Here is a 22209-nt window from a genome sequence, read left to right on the forward strand (position 1 = left end):
GGGGGTCACCTCTCTCTGCATCAGACTGTATATTGTGATTTGTTTACGCTAATTATCAAACATATAGCTTTAAATGTGCGCTTAAATTTTAATCAATATACCTATGCAGTAAACATAATATATCTAAACCCCTTATGATTATAATAGATTGTTCATATTATCTTAATTATAAATAAATAAATATTATAGGACATTATTACACAAATTGACTAAGTCCCACAGTAAGCTCAATAAGGCTTGTGTTGAGGGTACTTAGACAACGATATATATAATATTTAAATATTTATAAATACTTAAATACATAGAAAACATCCATGACTCAAGAACAAATATCCATGCTCATCACACGAATAAATGCCCTTACCAGGATTTGAACCCGGGACCATCAGCTTCGTAGGCAGGGTCACTACCCACTAGGCCAAACCGGTCGTCAAATTAACAATGTAATGATTTTGATTAAACTATTATACTTTAGGTACTATGAAAACATAAAACTGTGAAATTAGGAAATGGATAATAACCTAAAGTACTTACACAATTGAAAATTACTTATTTAAGTTTGTAAATTTGTGGTAAGTTTACATTGTGATTGCGGGGCCACTTTTTTTGTTTTTTTGACAATATTTTTCCTTTAAATTTTCATATAATTTGGTGTATACATAGAGTTCCCTATTCTGTATAACCTCTAAGCCAATTTCAACCTATTTCCATAATTCCCAAACAATCTTCCTCTGAATTACAAAAACGAATTTTTGTGTAGTTGGGAACAAATTGGGATTTCTTATGACTCCACCGAGAATGAGGTCTTCAGATTAGCCAAATTGTATCCAAAAATCCAAATCCAGCGAAAAATAACCGCTTCTCGATATTTTTTGCATCAAATTCCAAATTTAAACTTATCGCGCCCTATTTCATTTCGGTGACCATAGAGTTGTTTCCATCTACAAATTTTAGGGCAGAATTGTATCCCAATAAATTCTTTTGGATTATAAGAACATGTTAAACTACTTTTAGGGGACCTGTAATGACCATATTTTTGTAAATATTGAATTTAAAATACCTTTTGGCACACGTCACGTGACCAAACTCGAAACGTCATTGAAGATTCTGATGACGTCACAACTCTCGGATTGACACTGTTGACAGTTAGGCGATAAACAACAAATGACAAATGTCAGTTGACAATTCGTATCTTCTACGTGCGTATGTAGTTATGTGTCAAACCGTAAACTGTGACGTCACAAAATTTTCAAACAGCGTTTTGGGCGCGAAAGCATCTGTCAAAATATATTTTGTTAATTTAACATATTTAAGTTTTTGGTATAAAAGTTGAATTTTAGGGCAACTTTTAGTTAATATAGAACGTAATACGGGCGTTTCAAAAAATTGGAATCAACCCTATTGACACCTGCTGGGTGGAACGTGGAAAAAAACTCCCAATGAAAACAATGAAAATGTACACATCTTTTTTTTTCTTGTAAAAAAAATACATTTTTTATGTTTTCATTGGGCCGTTTTGGGCTCAGAATCACAATGTAAACTTCAATAGGTAAGAAAGAAAAACATGAAATCATTTGCATTGGGAATTCTTTTACTTTTACGTGAGTACCCCTTTTCATGAGTCGGCATTCTTTTTAATTCAATTTCTTTATACTTCAATTCAGGCAATAAAATAATTAGGCATTGGAGTTTTTATCGTGTGGTAAGACTAATAGCGAGCTATGGAGTCGACATTAGCAATAAAATTCAACTCATATTCATACTCATTCACTTATTTAATTACTTAGTGATTTTAATTTTACATGGACAAGAATATTTGGAAACGATCCTTTAATTTTGTCTTTCAGGACATAAATATTACTAATAAAAAATAATGACTAGGGTCCGGAGTAGCGGTGGCAAATTTCACACATTGTTTTCTGTGATTTTACCTACAGTCGAATAACGCTAACTCTTCAGACTTCTAACAAACTGACACTGTTTGTATGGTTTGCTTGAAAGGGTTAGCGTGATTTGACTCTAAACGATATGCATGTTTTGTTTTATATTTATTTATTTTATGCATACACTATTATGTATATGTTACTTATTTTTTTGTTGACTCATAATATAAATTTGTATAAATGTTTTACTAAATGTGTACTCTATTGTAAATAATATCTTTATTTTAGTGTACATAATTATAACATATAGGTCTATTTTAACATTAGTAGTACGGGATTGTTAAATGGATATACATATTTATTACTATTTTACCATTGTTTTATTGTTTATTTAAAATTAGCCTGTTTAAAGTTTAAAATTAGCAAACAACTGTTTGAACAGTTGATTATAAAAATGAGTATATCTCGTTATTATTGTAATTACACAAACCCATTCTGTTAGATGTGTACCTACTATTTAAATAGTGTTATGTTTTATCTCTTTAAATTAAAGAACGTAAAACCACCCAAATATATTTGTGTGAAAATCCGGCCCTGTTTTTTACCTGCTCTTCGAGAAACATAACATTGCTTCCTTGGCGCTAGCTAGCCGTGCGCTCGCATTACCAGTGCAAGCGAGGTCTTCGAATACGTATCTTTGTTTCGGATCGCAGTGTCACAAGTTAAGCTGGTTTGAGAGCGTTTAGTCGCCTACCTTAGACGCACCAATAGAGATCAGACAGCTATTCTGTTAGAATTCTGTATTAGTTCATAATTAATCTTATTCCGTGCTCAATAGAGTAGTAATTCAATAAACGCTACCTATGCGGCCTGACCATTTTTTTATAGTGGCACGCGCCTTTGCGGTTTTTAAACAATAGATAAGACGATAATCCGTAGAAGCTCACGGAGAAAAATAGAAACTATACCTTTATCAATAAAAATATGAATAATATGAATATGAATAATATGAATATGAATAATTTAACAAATCTGCGCGTCGTCGTGGATGACGCAAACACTATGCTATTATACACCGAGGCGAGGGCTAATTAAACCCGACAGATTTTAAAGGTGATCTAAAGGTGGTCTAAAGCGCTGGTGGTCTAGCGGTAAGAGCGTGCGACTTGCAATCCGGAGGTCGCGGGTTCAAACCCCGGCTCGTACCATTGAGTTTTTCGGAACTTATGTGCGAAATATCATTTGATATTTACCAGTCGCTTTTCGGTGAAGGAAAACATCGTGAGGAACCCGGACTAAACCCAACAAGGCGTAGTTTACCCTCTGGGTTGGAAAGTCGGATGGCAGTCGCTTTCGTAAAAACTGGTGCCTACGCCAAATCTTGGGATTAGTTGTCAAGCGGACCCCAGGCTTCCATAAGCAGTGGCAAAATGCCGAGACAACGCGAGGAAGAAGAGATTTTAAAGGTGTATTCTTGACCGCTTTGAGAGACTTAGGTAAAATGTCATACAAAGTTTCCTGAAATCGTCTTGTTTTACAGATAATGTAAATTTTTGTGAAAATTGTCTTTGTTATCACTTAGTAAAAAACTCCATTTTAGCTGTGACGCTGCCTTTAGACATACCTACTGACAGACATTAAAGTTTTAAAGTATTCTCGCAATTTATGTCTCTAAGTAAAATAAAAAAACTACATTCCTTGTAATAATATTTTCACCAAGGTTTTTAAAGAACGTGTCGTGTGCAGAAAACGGAAACAATTTTAATTTTTTTTCGACAAAAAAATGAGTTTGGCCAAAACTCATATAATGTTTCTTGCTCCTTATATTATAACCTCAGGGTGGTTCAAATCTATCGGGTTTAATTGGCCCAAGATGTATATTCTGGGCCTCAATATACTATAAAATATGTGTTCTTCAGTGCTCTGGATAATCCAACTCACGAACAGTACTGACCAATCCTGGCAGGAAATATTGGAAATGGAGAAAATGGGATCTAGAAGAAAGAACAAACCGTGGACCAAAAAGCAGTTAAACGCGAAGGAGGCGGGCGCTATTATACAAATGACAATTGAATTTATAAAAGGTAAAGTATATGTATTAAAATAAATATCTTTATTTCAGATCTTGATGTCCATATATAAATAAATATTATAGGACATTATTACACAAATTGACTAAGTCCCACAGTAAGCTCAATAAGGCTTGTGTTGAGGGTACTTAGACAAAGATATATGTAATATATAAATATTTATAAATACTTAAATAGAAAACACCCATGACTCAAGAACAAATATCCATGCTCATCACACGAATAAATGCCCTTACCAGGATTTAAACCCGGGACCATCAGCGTCGTAGGCAGGGTCACTATACCCACTAGGCCAGATCGGTCGTCAAAAATAATAATATATGGTTAGTAAAATTAACTTAAAAGGTATATTAGTTACAGAGGTTATACCGTAGCATATGTCAAGTAGGTCTACTTGACATTACGGAAGGTGGAGGTAAGGAAATAAATCTCCATGTACCAAAAAGTGTCATCAAAAAACCTTAAATAGGTGGCGCTACAATACCTAGAATACTTGAACAAAAAAATCAAATCATAGACAGCGCATTTTACTCCTTTAATAGCGCCTAGGTTCTTAGCTACTCGAGCGCTACTCTGGAGAGCTTTGGAACAATTATTTATAGCTGACAGCTGGACACTTTTGCAACAGTTCTACCATAAGAGATGTTACTCCTCTTAATTCCACACTCCATACTTGACATATGCTACGGTTGACGGTGTGAATAAATAAAACAGAGAGTTAAATAAAGAACTAAATTTATTCCACCGAAAATTCCGCCGCAAGCACACGATTCAGAGTCATAGGGTAGGGTACGTTCTAGGCCGGTACCGATTTTGCTCCGAGGTCAGTTCCACCACGCAAGTACTCCCCTGAAGCTGCCGGAGCCACTGCGGGTTGGGAGACGGACGAGCTGAGGGACGTCAGCTAGGGCCGCTTTGGAACTGCTGGAACTGATCTGACTGGTCGGCTACGGTTCCAGCCGTAACTAGGCTCTCCAGCGGGGATTAGTTGATCGAAGCGAAGCGAAGGACTCTGTTTCACAGGGATCGGAACCGGTTTTTTGCAAAAACATCGAAATAACCATATATTTCGGTTTATTTTATACTCTAAATGTAGGACTCAGTTGTGTTTTCAGATAACGACTTCGTATTATTAGATTGCCTAATTAGAAATGAAGTAATTAACTAAGAACGAAAAAATACCGTTTTCGTTCCCATACAAAAAATACCGGTTTCCGATCCCTGCTGTTTCAGCTTGGGCAAAAACTATTTCGTGTAACCGGGTGGTCTCTTATGTACAGTCACGTCTGAAAATATTAGTACGAAAAATGTGCCAAAAATATGTATACTACCTTAATATATGGGCAATAAAGTCGTGTATACATATTTGTGGCACTTATTTCGTATCGATATTTTCAGACGTGACCGTACAGGTGGCATTTCTCAACTGATTCTCGTGAAATTTTGTGAGCAGTTTAGTTACACAGTTGTTTTGTCGATTCCTTCAATCATTAATGGTGAAGAATAGTTTTTCGAATCTAAAGAAATAACGTTTATTTTTCTATGAAATTCCATTTCGGGACAAAACGTTTTCCACTAACTAAATCTTAAGAAATCACTTTGATTTTGATGTCGATCGCTTCAGCATAATACATTATAGTATAGATTTATAGGTTTCGGCCTTTTTTTTAATAAACAAAAATATTTTTAGGAAAACATATAAACCTAGTTTTTCATTGTGTCAATAACATACTAGAAAATCATGGAGAATGGAAAATATTTACAAGTGAAAAAACGTTTTTTCTTTTTGTATGGACGATAATGTAGTATATTTCCCCCTTAAGTCAATTCCACCAGCCAAAATACCTATATCTACCAAATTTCAACTAAAACGTTTCAACCTTCGAGCAACACCGGCTTCCGACTCGTCCGGAAGGTAGGAGCCTAAGCGATATCTTACCGTACAAGTCTTTCTGCCTTTTTTGCGGGGGGAAACGTGCACACAGTCGCACTTCTCACTCACTACATACAAAATCCAATCTGTAATGACGACACAAATACATAGAAAATAACACACGTCAAAGACAAATCTTGCACACCTCGATCTCTTTTTGTGTACGGACGCGTCATAATATGCACCGCCATAGGCACAGTTGTGCCAATGCTTTGGCGGAGGGGAAATCGTATGAATGCCGTCTCCCTTCCCTGTGTTGCTCGAAGGTTTCAACGGTTTAAGCCTGAAGCTTTTCCACCCAAGGAGGCGAGATATGTGAAGGTTTGAAACATTCACAGTCTTTTGGTAGGTAACTGGCAACGATTATGTATTTGAATTCAGAACTATTTATTTATTTATTTAAAACTTTATTGCACAAAAGAAAAACTTAATGTACAAAAGGCGAACATAATCTTATTCACTAATCTTGTTAACTATCGCCCTGCTAAAGGAATAAATATCTGCAGGCGGGCATTCCGAAGGTGTAAGTGTAAGGCCTGAGTGGACGCTCGAAGCGGAGCGTTCGGCGGGGCGTGCAGCGTGGCTGTCGGAAAGCAACTCCGCTTGGCCACAGATTTTCATTCATAAAAACCGATAGATTATTTTCTGGAATGAAAAATTTGTACGCCTCATATCCTTTGCTTTGTCTCATCTGTATTTTTTGCGGTCTTATTCTCACTCCCGTTTTATTTAAGACGAAATCAGCGATGTCGTTATCAGTGGCACCTTCATCAACATTAACTCTAACAACATCAACATCAACACTAAGGCCGCTCCTATACGCTTGCATTTGTTTAACATGCACGCCGCACGCCCCGCTCCGCTGCACGCCCAACTCGAGCGTCCACTGAGGCCTTACACTAAGGCCGGAGTGGACGCTCGAAGCAGAGCGTTCGGCGGGCCGTGCAGCGTGGCGTCGAGCTCACAAGGGATTTGAGCAGCTTGAACTAAGGCCGCTCCTATACGCTTGCATTTGTTTAACATGCACGCCGCACGCCCCGCTCCGCTGCACGCCCAACTCGAGCGTCCACTCAGGCCTTACACTAAGAGTATTCGTTGTTTGTGTTCTATTGCTGATTGATGAAAAATAGTTATTTGTGTCCCAAAGGAGGAAAAATAGGAAAAAGGCGTGGCGCGTGTAAAATTGTTACCCGAACCGCCAGGCCAGGCCTGGTGTTACCTGAAAGGCCAGGGTGGCAAACACGCGGGATAGAATGTCCTGCGTTTCCTCCAGTGGTGCGCATACTATTTTTCTGCTCGACGGAGGTGGAAAGCGGCAGCTTCGTTTAGCGCAGCGGGAGCAAAGTTGACGCTTTCCGCCCGGAGGGCAGAAAAATATATAGAATCAGAAATCTACGTCTGCATATATTCTCCACCATAGTCTAGGCGACACACACTTTGTCTGTGACAAACAGACAGACACATTTTCTTAGTTATAATATTCATATGAATCTATTCTTTCAGATATGGACATGAAGATGCGCGATGTATACAGGGTGGAAAAAATATACATCAGGACATACGATTTCGGCGCCGGAAAAATGTACCAGGACCTTGAAACGTATTTTGATCACATGATTTCGTTGTACAGGAATACTTCCAAGATCAATAAGGTTTATGGGCCAAATACAGACTTGAGAAGTGACATTGTTGGGTCTCTTCAGTTCATGTGTGAGTTTAATTAAAGAGAATTTGAAATAGAGGTGGATTGTCAAAGAAAACTTTATGGCCACGTAAATTTACTGCCATCTTTCTCTTTCTTCCTTATTCTTTCACTGATATGTCTTAAATTTCTTAAATATTAAAAAGTGGCGCCATCTAATAGACCAAAGGCCAAAGGTGGCGCTATAACCTTTAGGTTGTGCCCGTTGCAAGTGTTAAGTAACGTCATAATTTCATAGAACTATGACGTTTAAAATAACACTTGCACTGTGTGGGTTGTAAAAAACCGCTACCAGCTTATCTTGGTCTGACCTTAGTAATGTAGTCCCAAAAAGTATTTGAATATTTTTTACACATTATGGACGAACTGTACCTATTAAAGATACATGGACGAACCACGTAATGGACGAATTGCGACTTGGATGGATCGCATGTTGGACCAACGGCTATTAATTCTTTTTTGGGTTTTGTAGTCACCTAGAAACCCTTACAGTTTCGCTATGTCCGTCTGTCCGTCCGTTATTAAGTGCCTTTATGAAGGATCCACTTGCCGAATAATTCACAGGGGCCAATTATCAGATCCGATACCCGTCACTGCTGGAGTTAAACGGCTTGCTGTCACCATTGCTGTTCCTGATTGTCATGGACGATGTGATGCACAGAGTTACCAGTCAAGGGGAAAGGGGCTGCCCTGGGTCAATGGAAAAACCCTTTAAGATATTGACTTCGCTGTTGAACTGTGCTTACTCGCAAGACCATTTGCAGTCGAAGACCGATAACCTGGCCGATGCCGCAGCAAGATAAGGACTGTGTATCAACTGTGCTAAAACGAGGTATATGCGCCTGCACGCCCCGGATGCAACGTCAATTCTAATAAACGGGGAACCGGTTGAGCAAGTAGTAAACTTCACATATCTGGGAAGTGTTATGGGCCCCCTGGGAGGTGCAGAAGCAGATGTTGAAGCCCGTATGGACTTCCACAGTCATCACTCGCCGCACCATACGGGTTTTCAACTCGATGCGAAGTTGGTCCTCCTGTATGGGTGCGAAACATGGCCCGTCAAACAAGACATAACCAGTAGACTCCAGGTGTTTGCGGCGTATCGTAGGAGTCTACTAGCCACGGACCATCTCCAATACTAAATTATGCGAATTGACCGGACAAAACCCTTTAGCTAAGGAGGTACTTCTGCGGAAATGGCGCTGGACAGGACATGTTTTACGAAGGCCAAACAACCACCTATCCAAGCAAGGGCTGACATAGAAAATTCCCGGGAAAAGGGGACAAAGATCGCCCACGTCTCGTACCACCTGGAGGCGTACAGTGAAAAAGGAGGCTGCATCAGTTTGCCTCGGCTGGGAGGAGCTGGAGGAAGCCGCGCTGGGCCGTGAAAAATGAAAATCCCTCCTGAGAGCCCTATTGTCCCTGATGAGGGATAACAGTAGGATACCATCAAAAGCAGTGTATACGCGCGATTTGTGGTGTTTCGGTATTAACACGTTAACAGTCCCCATACTAGATGTATGCATTTCCTCGTACGTTTAAGCAAATTACTTCTATCACATGTCCACATATAGGTCACTGAGAAAACTAGCACGCACTCGAATTAGAACAATACCTTTCTGTATGCTTTTGTGTAACTAGACAAAAATATATAAGAATTATCCCTATATTATTATGCGGTATGATGTTATACTAATCTAAATGCATACCTGGTCGTATCTTCGTGACCCATATGTGGAGCATGGACGTGTGGAGAAAGTTTAGTGTGACCCATAAATGGGGCACTGGACTGTGAACGTGTTAACTTCATGCAGACCATTATTCAAAAAACTGAATCTTCTCACTGTTCCTTGTTTATACATATTTGAAACGTGTGTATTTGTAAAATGCAATCAAAATCTATATACAAAAAATGACGAAATATGTAACTTTAATAAAACCGTAACAAACTGATATGTCCGAGAACACACACGAGTCTTTATAGGAAAAGTTGTTATCCCATTATTTATTTATTTATCGTATGGCTTCGTTACATGTCACTGGATATAAAACGGTAGAGAGTATAAATTATAGTAAGTAACAACTTAAAATTTAAAATTTCGCCCTACTCAGGTAAGCCACCGTTTCTTCAGCCAGGATATTGAAGTCGTTGACTTGGCCCATGTATTTTGTGAGGGGACATTCCATTACTATGTGATCGATGGTCTGGTCTGGATGCCCACACTCGCAGGCAGGAGAGGCGCTCCAGCCCCATTTATGCCAGTGGTGTGCGCAGTTACCAATTCCGGTTCTAAGGCGGTTAAGGGCTGACCATACACGACGGGGTTCTTTGAAGCCGGAGGGAGGTGTTTGAGGTGTGAGAGGGATAAGAGGGTTTGTTTGGTCCTTGTGGTGCTCCCATTCCGCTTGCCACGCCTCCATCAAACTCCAAGTGGTTTGTTGTTTGGGCATCTGTAGAGCAGGAGGGTTTCTGGACTTTAACCTTTTGTTAGTCATCTCATTGAGGTCTCGGTGGATGGGAAGGTTAGAGCACCTAAGCGTTCCCATGAGCATACGTTTGTTTAACAAGCTGCCAGATACTATTAAAAGCCTTACATCACAATTATTTAAGAGACGTTTATTTCAATGGCTTAATAAACAGACCTTCTATTCAATAAATGAATATTTGGATAAGTAAACTGCTACAGCTCAATTTATTTTGTATTATACGATATAATTAGTCTTTAATATTTGTTATTTTGTATGTAAATATTGCTATGTAAATACACATGAATTAATTTTAGACATTATTTAGGTGCATGTTGTTTAGTATTAGGTAGGTAAAAACTTTAAAATTTGCATGTCACTGTGTGACAAGGTAGCTTGGCTCAGTTAACTATAAAATTCAAAAATTCAAAATTCAAATTCAAAAATTTATTCTGCAAGTAGGCCTCAAGGGCTCTTTTACAAGTCAATACAACATTTATAGTAACATCATATAGTGACATGAAAAATACATAACAACATTTATAAATACAACAGCCAATACCTGGGCAAACGTTACATTATAATAATCTTAAAATAAATGATTACTACAATACAATAGAGATGTATAGTCTCTATGATTAAAAATACATTAAATCTGGAGATGTAAAAGGTCCCCAATGTCAGAGTACGTATGTGTGTGAGTAGAGTATGTATGTGTGTGTGTGTGTCTAATAAAATTTGGGAATATAAACTGCAACATCCTATATCTTTCGCAAATAAATAACTTAACTTAACTTAAACATTATCATCATTAGTAGATGACTAAAATTTAATCTAAATTTTCTACAGCTACATTTTGAGCTCATAGGTACATATATAAACGTTTTTCGATAGTAGTGTCAATGCTGTTATTGTTTATTTGTGTGTGTTTGTTATTGTTCTTTCAGTACTGTCAAATCGTTGTCCCGCGATAACAGTCAGTCAGTCAGTCTGGAGTTGCAGGTGTACATAGGCTACGGAGACTGCTTACCATCAGGCAGGCCGTATGCTTGTTTGCCACCGACGTAGTATAAAAAAAAAAATAACGATGATTTTTTTTTTTGTATTATTTTATTTTCTGTGTCTTTCGAATAAATATTTTCTATTCTATTTGACCCTAACCCTAGGTACTCATAGTGTTGTGTTCCTGCCGGTGAGAAAGATTGCCAGAGATCAACAAGGGTGAGGAGTGTTACGGTCGACAACGTATGTAATACACACAGCAGCGGCGGCATCATGGTTCCATTTTTATCACTTGTCACTATGCCCGTCACTTTCGCACTTACATACTTATTAGAACGGGACAGGTATGGTGACAAATGATAAAGAGCCGACCATCTCAGCCCTACAGGGCTAATATGGTCGGCTCTTTATCATTTGTCACCATGCCTGTCACGTTCTAACAAGTATGTAAGTGCGAAACTGACGCAGGGCATGACAGGTGATAATAAATAAGTTTTTGGCAAAAATTTCATTTTTGATACAAACTTTTATCGCTGACTGTACCTTTTTCCACAGGCAACTAATACTCATCGAGACAATTCTAAAAACCCCAAACACAATTAGGTTGCGTTGTTTTATCACAGATGGCTACCTCCTGTCTCCATCATCAGATCAGCTTGATGGTACCATAATATTGCATTGTCACCCGACTTACATATGTATTCAAATTTTCAGCTTCATCGGAAACCGGGAAGTGGGTCAAATTTAACTTGCAAGATTTGTCCCATACATACTAACAGAGCAAGTTAAATAAAAGCTTGTAAAAATGCGACCATACTACAGTTGCAGGCGTACATAGGCTACCGTGATTGTTAAATACTGGACATGCGCACGGGAGATGCGCGGACGGCGGACAGAGCGCGGTCATCGCGGCAGGCCGCGCGGCACACACTCGGCTTGACATACTCGTACTTACTCCACCGGAAACGGACGAACGAATTAGTTTTTATAATTTTTTGGCCAGGATTTCTTTGTAATTAAGGCGGAATAAACCAGCCTATTCAAAATTCAAAATTCAAACATTTATTCTGCAAGTAGGCCTCAAGGGCTCTTTTACAAGTCAATACAACATTTATAGTAACATCATATAGTGACATGAAAAATACATAGGTAACAACATTTATAAATACAACAGCCAATACCTGGGTAAACATTACATTATAATAATCTTAAATTTCTATTTTTATACAGCCCGCATTATTATTTCTACGTCCAGTAGGACCCTAACAGTGACTGCTTACCATCAGGCGTGCTGTATGCTTGTTTGAAACTGACGTAGTATATAATAGTACATTACGATACAAGTGCGAAAAATAGGAAATTCGAAACGAGTGGCGATAAATTAAAACACGACCGAAGGGAGTGTTTTAAATCGACACGAGTTGCGAATTACCTATTCGCACATGTATCGTACAACGTTTTACAGTACATATGGCCCTTTAAATGTTCGACACAGTAACGTTATATGCTACTTCTCGCACTAGTGCTATAAAGTAGCCCCATATGTACTGTAAAAACGGTTTTTCTTTCATTCTTTTAACAGTGAGCGACTATTGCCAGTTTCTAAGCACGATGGATAATTACAAGCAGAGATACAATCTCTTCAAAGTGCACGGCAGGACGTGGGAAATACGAGATCGCATCCAGGCTGCGCTTATACAGGACAACCAATATCCTTACGGCTATACGACGCCTTACGGGTGGACAGGAAAACCACTCCCCGGTTACAATGATGGTGAGGCCATTTATTTGTTTTCATCACACTTGCTCCAAAAATATATTATTTCATGCAGGTATAGAATCGAGTAGAATATGTTTTATTGGTATTGATTGTACGTCGTCATAGGTATTAACTACTTAAAAATAATTTTTACACATAACAATGAGCAAAACAATAATACATTTCTATGCAAGTCAATAAATGTCTAATGATAAATGCATGTATTGTTCCCGCGGGAGTTATGGATTGTGAAAAAAAGGCTATGACTCCAGAGGGAGTTATGGAATTTTTTTTATTGTGTCTAATCTATAGGAACCAAGTAGGTATAAATGAGTTTTACTTTTAAAATACTGACGTTTATAATTTATTTCTTTGTTTATCTAAAAAAATATTTAATTTGATTAATTTAATATTTTTACAGCATTTTCAATCGTGGCTGAATGCCGGATAGGTCTGTGTCTTCGATGCCTAACCTGTCAAAGAATGACAATATGGCGGACGAATGTTTAAAATGTCATCGTTTTTAAGAATTATTTATAGTAATATGGTGGTGTATAGGTGGTAATTAATCTACATAAACTTAAAAAGTAAAATGTGAACTGACAATTATTATTATTTACAATCGATTTTAACCTTACAGCACTTGTCACAGAGTAACGCCATCTATTGTCAATTTATCTTATTACATGGGTCATTTTTTTACTAAATTAAACTTGTCTAAAACAATAAAAATTAAAAAAATATATATAAACTTGAACATATAAAAAAAACAAAAGTTAGTCACCGGGCGAGATTCGAACCCGTAACACTCGTTTAGCAGTCCGCGTCTTAACCCGCTGGACCAGACGGACAGTGGCCGGCAACACGAAATTAGCGACCATATTCTGCGTCGAAAGCAAAACGCATGAAAACTCGAAAACACGCGTTTTCCTAAACATAAGACTAATCTAGATAGATTGTTTACCCCCAAAAACCCCCATATACCAAATTTTAACGAAATCGTTAGAGCCGTTTCCGAGATCACAGAAATATATATATATATATACAAGAATTGCTCGTTTAAAGGTATAAGATTTCGATTAAAATTTAGTTTATTCTTCGCAAGTGTGATGAATTGAAAAATATTGTGTGTAACTCCGGCACAATGTATATATATATATACAAGAATTGCTCGTTTAAAGGTATAAGATTTCGATTAAAATTTAGTTTATTCTTCGCAAGTGTGATGAATTGAAAAATATTGTGTGCAACTCCGGCACAATGTATTATTGATGAACACGGTACCTTTAAGTAGGTATTTAAGAGGATACGGGAGCTGAGATTTAAATATTTTAGGTGAATATATCCGTCTCGCTAACGGAAGCGGCTCCTAAAACTAGTGCGATAAGGACAACGTCAGGTTAGGCGAAAAATCCTGCGTAAAAATCTCATAAAACGATGTTTCGTATTCGACTGTTTCCTCCTACAAAACTTAACTAAATGTAACGAAATTTTAAGATCTATATGGTAATAAAATTATCTGTGTCGGACTGTTTTGTTTTTTAGGTTAATTGATGTTACTTTTGAATACCATGCTTCTGTTTCTTCTCTTTCCGTTTTGAAGAATATTAGAAGTGCATATACGCCTTAAGAAACAAAAATATCAAAACAGTCCGACACAGATATTAATAATAATAATCTATGTTGAAAAATCATTGCTCTAGCTTCAAAAACCACGGAGGAAACAGTCGAGTATGTTTGTGTGAAGAAATGTCCACTCCTGTTGCCTCTTAAAAGCTTAATTTAATTAAAGTATTTTTCTACTCCTAGACTGTAATGATTGAATTAAGATTTCGTATACCTACCTATAATTGCGTACTTTTGGGCTCCTTAACACGATGGCCCAGCGTAGGCCAGTAAGGGACGCAGCTATGCGGTGGAATGAGATAGCAATATCACTTACTCCCTCTAACGCATAAATGCGTCCCTTGGACTGGCCCGCGCTGGGCCATCGTGTAGGAGCCATTTCATGTATGGGCGCCCGACTCAACTGAAATAAAAATTTCGATACACTGTATTAGTCAAATAAAAAAAAATACCAATCACGTGCCGCCGCGCACCCATAGAACGGGGGACGGACGCGAGGGGGCTCGCGCAATTATGTCTTTTTACTACATTTTTGTCTACTGATATACTTACCAATTTCATTACTTATTTAGGTTTTATGGTAAAAAAAAAGTATTATTTTTGATGACTCGTAAAAAAAGTATTGTATACAATAGTGATATAATCAAGCTTTTCAATCTCGTACCTGACTTAGGCAACTCAGCAAGCTTCGTTGCCTGAACACGGTACTCGACTGAAAAGCTCTCTATTATATGACGATTGTATAAAATACTATTTGGCTTCGCACCGACCTCAAACATGTTGGTAACTTAAATAGGATATTGTTTTATTCTATCCTTTATGTAGGACAGCGAGCTGCAGTAAAACACTCAAGACACTTTAACAACTTTTATTCACTTAATATCAACCATTGAAAACTATTAACGGTACATGGATATCAATTAACTTGCAGATACTGTCTTAGTAATCGAACGTCGGTTCACGTCAACGCATACTGCCTCATTGTGAGAACCCCGCCGGCCGACGTTGGTGGACGGTGCATAAAACTACGGCGCCACTGTGACAGTATGTGTTGGCGGGGACTTAAATCTTCATAACAGTTTAACTTCTTAATTCTAAATTATGAACATTATAACGTTACCATATTCATGATAAATCATAATTTAATTAAAATAGTATTTACGTACGGAATTCAGTGTTGGACATCAATGAATTATATCATACAATGTCCATAATTCTAACATTTATGAGGTCGGTTTTCTTTTTTGTGGTTTTTTATTTCATATATTGGCACGTTGTTTGATACCATAGATTTAAGTAGTATGCAGTTAAAAATCTAATATAATATATTTTGTTTGTTTTACAGATGGCCATAGTGAAAAGTAACTATAAAGCTTATTTTTAATCATTAAACAAGCGAGCGAAACGAAGAGAAGTTCTTACCACGTTCTTACTATCAACTAATGTAAGTATATGTATCGAATACGTTAAAGTAAATAACATTAAATAAAAAATAAAAATAAAATAAAAATTATTTATTTCAGATCAAAGATCCATATTATGTTAGTACTTATACTCTAGACTTAATAACTATGTTAGTTTGAGAAAACACATAAAATAAAAACAAAAACCAAAAAAAAAAAAAAAAAAAAAAAAAAAAAAAAAAAAAAAAAAAAAAAAAAAAAAAAAAAAAAAAAAAAAAAAAAAACTTCCTATTTGGCCCTTCCAATGGCGACTTCGACCCAGTATTTTGTTGTAGGGCAGTCTAGGCTAAATAACATTATATGATCACATTTTTTACCAATAAAAATTTACAAAAATACTAAAATTGCGCTAATTATATTTTGTACTGAGCGGTATATGGTCGCGTATGGCTAGATTTATTTTCTTACACCTAAGATTAATCCTACTAAGGTAAATTAATGAGTTTGTTGTTTGTCAATGACCCGCATTTAGTGCAGAAATAATGTTTTGCCTTTTGCGTAGTTACACTAAATGGAAACTGTAGATATGTATATATTTTAAGGTAATTTAAGAGTCCTTATTCCTACAGACGAGCGTATTTTGTAAAATGCTTCCTTTTTCATTCAAGATTACGACGTAACTATTAGTATTTATTCAAAAACTGGTAACGTACTTAAATAATCGTTTCCTAAACTAGCGGCTCCAACAGTTCAAATTTTCATTTTCTCTTTTAAACCTCTTTTTTAATGAGTTTTTTTGGGAGTCTTTTCCAAATTTTGCAGTGAGATGTGGCGTTTCGGTTCTCAATTTTGCTGTAAACAAGAATCATTTGGTACATGAATGACTACAATTTGATTCAACATATCTCGTACGAGGGGCTGGAATGATTAACAATCGAAGATTCATTTGAAAAATCTGATAAAATACCTTCCGAGTTTTCTTCATTTTTTTGGCGAAAACAGGGTTTTATTATATTTTTTTCCCGCAAGTTGTACGCATATTTTGCTTTAAAAATAATATTATAGCAAACTGTAACTTTATGTTAACCTATAAAAAAAAAAATCATAACTATGGGACCTACATTACCGTAAATTTATATTTTTTTAAAACACGTATAAATCACGCAGCAGCGACGCCCCGCTCTCAGTCCGCGCGGAGCGCGCTTAGAGGACGGACCTGTGCTCGATTGTCAGGCATTCGTTGCGATCGTAATCAGCTACGGAGTTCCGAGAAGTGCTATATACTGCGATTAGAAAATCTTAATAAAAGTTCATTTTTTACACTATGCTTAACAGACTCTCGCTTATTGATAGATTTTCAGTGGTCCTTTTTTTTATACTACGTCGGTGGCAAACAAGCTTACGGCCCGCCTGATGGTAAGCAGTATCCGTAGCCTATGTACGCCTGCAACTCCAGAGGAGTTACATGCGCGTTGCCGACTCTAACCCCCTCCCGCCCCTCGTTGAGCTCTGGCAACCTTACTCACCGGCAGGAACACAACACTATGAGTAGGGTCTAGTGTTATTTGGCTGCGATTTTCTGAAAAACGCATTTTTACTTGAAATTACGTTAGGGTTTGCATTTGCATTATTATTTTTGACCCGGATGAAGTCCAAGTTCTCATGATGGAGTCAGGAGTTGGTCACCAGAACTCCTAATCTACTCATTATAATCCCATCGTGTTTGGGCTCAAAAGATTTGCCCTGACGAACACCATCGATCTAGATGAGGTCCAGGGTCTCATGATGGAGTCAGGAGTTGGTCACCAGGACTCTTAATCTACTTATCATAACGCCATCGTGTTTGGGCTCAATAGATTTGCCCTGACGAGCACCATCAATCTAGATAAAGTCCAGGGTCTCATGATGGAGTCAGGAGTTGGTCACTAGAACTCCTAATCTACTCATTATAATTCCATCGTGTTTTGGCTCAAAAGATTTGCCCTGACGAGCACCATAGATCTAGATGAGGCCCAGGGTCTCATGATGGAGTCAGGAGTTGGTCACCAGAACTCCTAATCTACTCATCATAACTCCATCGTGTTTGGGCTCAACAGATTTGCCCTGACGAACACCATCGACCTAGATGAGGTCCAGGGTCTCATGATGGAGTCAGGAGTTGGTCACCAGAACTCCTAATCTACTGATCATAACTCCATCGTGTTTGGGCTCAATAGATTTGCCCTGATGAACACCATCGATCTAGATGAGGTCCAGGGTCTCATGATGGAGTCAGAAGTTGGTCACCAGAACTCCTAAACTACTCATCATAACCTCATCGTGTTTGGGCTCCATAGATTTGCCCTGACGAGCATCATCAATCTAGATAAAGTCCAGGGTCTCATGATGGAGTCAGGAGTTGGTCACTAGAACTCCTAATCTACTCATTATAATTCCAACGTGTTTGGGCTCATGAGATTTGCCATGACGAGCACCATCGACCTAGATGAGGTCCAGGGTCTCATGATGGAGTCAGGAGTTGGTCACCAGAACTCCTAATCTACTCATCATAACTCCATCGTGTTTGGGCTCAATAGAGTTGCCCTGACGAGCACCATCAATCTAGATCAGGTCCAGGGTCTCATGATGGACTCAGGAGTTGGTCACCAGAACTCCTAGTCTATTCATCATAACTCCATCGTGTTTGGGCTCAAAAGATTTGCCCTGACGAGTACCATCGATCTAGATTAAGTCGAGGGTCTCATGATGGACTCAGGAGTTGGTCACCAGAACTCCTAATCTATTCATCATAATGGTAATTTGATGGTGCTTGTCGGGGTAAATCTATTGAGCCCAAACACGATGGAGTTATGATAAATAGATTACGAGTTCTGGTGACCAACTCCTGACTCCATCATGAGACCCTGGACTTCATCTAGATCGATGGTACTCGTCAGGGCAAATCTTTTGAGCCCAAACACGATGGAATTATAATGAGTAGATTAGGAGTTCTAGTGACCAACTCCTGACTCCATCATGAGACCCTGAACATCATCTAGATTGATGGTGCTCGTGAGGGCAAATCTATTGAGCCCATACACGATGGAATTATAATGAGTAGATTAGGAGTTCTGGTGACCAACTCCTGACTCCATCATGAGACCCTGGACTTCATCTAGATCGATGGTACTCGTCAGGGCAAATCTTTTGAGCCCAAACACGATGGAATTATAATGAGTAGATTAGGAGTTCTAGTGACCTACTCCTGACTCCATCATGAGACCCTGGACTTCATCTAGATTGATGGTGCTCATCAGGGTAAATCTATTGAGCCCAAGCTCGATGGAGTTATGATGAGTAGATTAGGAGTTCTGGGGAGTTCTGGTGACCAACTCCTGACTCCGTCATGAGACCCTGGACCTCATCTAGATCGATGGTGTTCGTCAGGGCAATTCTTTTGAGCCCAAGCACGATGGAATTATAATGAGTAGATTAGGAGTTCTGGTGACCAACTCCTGACTCCATCATAAGAACCTGGATGGACTTCATTCGGGTCATAAATAATAATACAAACCCTAACGTGATTTCAAATAACACTGAAACTCTATAGCACTAATGTGCGCAAACGATTGGCATCTTGACTAGGCAGCATGGGTGCGTAGCCACCATGCCAAACGATACGACAACGAAACACTATCTGTCTCTCTCTCGTACTAATATGCACAAACGATTGGCATCTTGGCTGGGCAGCATGGGTGCGTAGCCAACATGCCAAACGTTTACGATACGACAAGGAAACACTATCTGTCTCTCTATCGCACTAATATGCGCAATCGATTGGCTTCTTGGCTAGGTATCATGGGTGCGTAGCCAACATGCCAATCGTTTACGATACGACAACGAAACACTACTGTCTCTCTATCGCACTAATATACGCAAACGATTGGTATTTTGGCTAGGCACCAAGCAAGTGTGTGGCCAACATGCCAATCGTTTACGATACGACAACAAAACACTATCTGTCTCTCTATCGCACTAATATACTTTATTTATACCTGCAGTCATTTACTAACTTCTTCATTTTCCATTGGTGTGAAAGAGACAGAATAAAGAGCAAGGGTTATAGTACACTCTGTAGTCTGTACACTTAGTAGTAGTGTACATAAAAAAAAACTACTGTGCATATAAAATAAAATAAAGAGTGCCCATATGATATCATATAACACTAAAATTAATGTTGCTTGAAATTATATTGAAAACTATCAAGATTATTCTAGTCTGCATTGAAACGCGCGTCGCGTTGCCGGCGCTCGCGTACCGAGCGCCAACGCCATCTATCGAGCGTTATTTCGTGAAATCGGAGAACGCTCCAAGGATTAAGGGCTCTTAAGGCACTTGTTTGTATTGTGTGAATGTAAACCGACCGCTCTGGCCTAGTGGGTAGTGACCCTGCCTATGAAGCCGATGGTCCCGGGTTCAAATCCTGGTAAGGGCATTTATTCGTGTGATGAGAAATGGATATTTGTTCCTGAGTCATGGATGTTTTCTATGTATCTAAGTATTTATAAATATTTATATATTATATATATCGTTGTCTAAGTACCCTCAACACAAGCCTTATTGAGCTTACTGTGGGACTTAGTCGATTTGTGTAATAATGTCCTATAATATTTATTATTTATTTATTATTTATTTAAATACGCATGCATACGCTCACCCGTACAATGTTAACTTATTTACTCCTAATTCTCATGTAAGTGAATTGTAAAAAAAATCTTATGAGAAATAAAATTCTTTAAACCGAACTTGGAACACACTGCTGGCTAGGGGCACGTCCCGGCATTTCGATGTTTTTTTTTCGATGATGACATGCATATTGAGAGTCCGAGTATTTTACGCCAAATTCTGGCTGATTGTGATGTAACCAAATACTAACCCTACCACCATTTATAACCACTCACATTCAAATAATTAATAATTTGTATTTGTATTTTACATAATAAAAGTAGCGGGACCCTGCTGGCCACAAATAACTCAGGACAGAGAAAAATGGAAATCTTTAGAGGAGGTCTTCACCTTCACGTAAGAGGAGGGGTACGTGCAGCAACCAAAAAAAGAAAACACATAATATATAATTCATTTTACTTTTTTCAAATTAATTTTAGTTTTTTCTCACCTTAAAAATGTAATTGTTCTTTGCATGAAATAAAATGCTTTTTATTTTATTTTATTATTGTTTATTTGTATTTTAAACTGAACTATCAGAAGAAAGTTTGTTACGCTATAACTTAAGTATATTTTTTGTAATTTAAATGAAATTAGGTAAACGTGTAGTTAAGGGCATTATATTTTATTAATTAAATTATGAACAGGCTTGACCAAGGCGTTTTGGTGCTAGAAGAGACTAGAAGGCACAAAAGCTATTTTTGAGAGGTTTTACTATACTGGTCAACTTCATCGGTAGCGCAATTTACCTACCTACCTAATACTACCTACAATATACCTATTATTATTATTAGGGTGTTGGCTTTGCCACGTCGCCCAAGCAGTGAACTATTGTGACGGCCCTAGAAAGTTCAGTTCAAATATACTTTATTCATGTAGGCCTAGCAACTAGCACTTATGAATAGGATAATTCCGGGGTAGTTGGCCATAAGGGAGAGATGGTCCATTGACAGAATTCATGGAACCGTTGGGTATCGGTACTTACTGTTCAGTTAACTTCGCATTGTTCATGGATGCTAAGCTACGATCAAAAATTGTACAAAAAAAAAACAAAAGTAGGTAAAATCATTGTTATGGTCATCACACCCTGATATCTTCGGGAAAGATGGCCAACTGTACTTATGTAAAACGTTCGTTTTGGCCATTTCATCTGAACACCTCGGGAGAGATGGCCAATTAAGATAAAAATATAACTTTTTTTTAATGTTGATCTCATTAGATTTCGTAATTTTCTTGCTCAATATATCAAAATTATTTGTTCAAATTTTAATTATCTATATAGATTTTAATAGTAACTTTTAACAGCATCTTTAAAAAACTATGGCCATCTACCCCGGACTTACCCTAGTAATACAGTGTTACATATAATTATGTTAAGCTACAATAATTCATTCATAAGCTAGTTCATTACCGTGAATCCAGGAATTTCCAGATTCTTTAGGTCGTAATGTTCAGTACCACTAGTGTAACTTTGATCGACATCATAACGTGACGAACGCGTTTGCGTTAAGTCTCATTTTGTATAGGATTTTGAGTTTCCAAAACGTCCCGCTTGGCGCGCTCTTTCGAAATCCAATACAAAATGAGACTAAACGCAAACGCGTACGTCACGTTTGGAAATCGAATTTATTTACACTA

The 22209-nt window shown here is 37.9% G+C and overlaps 1 protein-coding gene across 1 annotated transcript; it reads left to right on the forward strand.

The window, feature by feature from the left end:
- Positions 1-21071, forward strand: LOC133531983 (uncharacterized). Its single transcript, XM_061870439.1, has 6 exons — positions 1-1601; positions 3803-3967; positions 7410-7616; positions 12662-12853; positions 15810-15908; positions 20853-21071. Exons 1-5 carry the CDS (start codon positions 1565-1567, stop codon positions 15827-15829), a joined length of 621 nt encoding a protein of 206 aa, XP_061726423.1. The 5' UTR covers positions 1-1564; the 3' UTR covers positions 15830-15908; positions 20853-21071.
- Positions 21072-22209: the final 1138 nt, after the last annotated feature.

This window comes from Cydia pomonella, chromosome 26, assembly GCF_033807575.1.
Source record: "Cydia pomonella isolate Wapato2018A chromosome 26, ilCydPomo1, whole genome shotgun sequence".
NCBI classification, from domain to species: domain Eukaryota; kingdom Metazoa; phylum Arthropoda; class Insecta; order Lepidoptera; family Tortricidae; genus Cydia; species Cydia pomonella.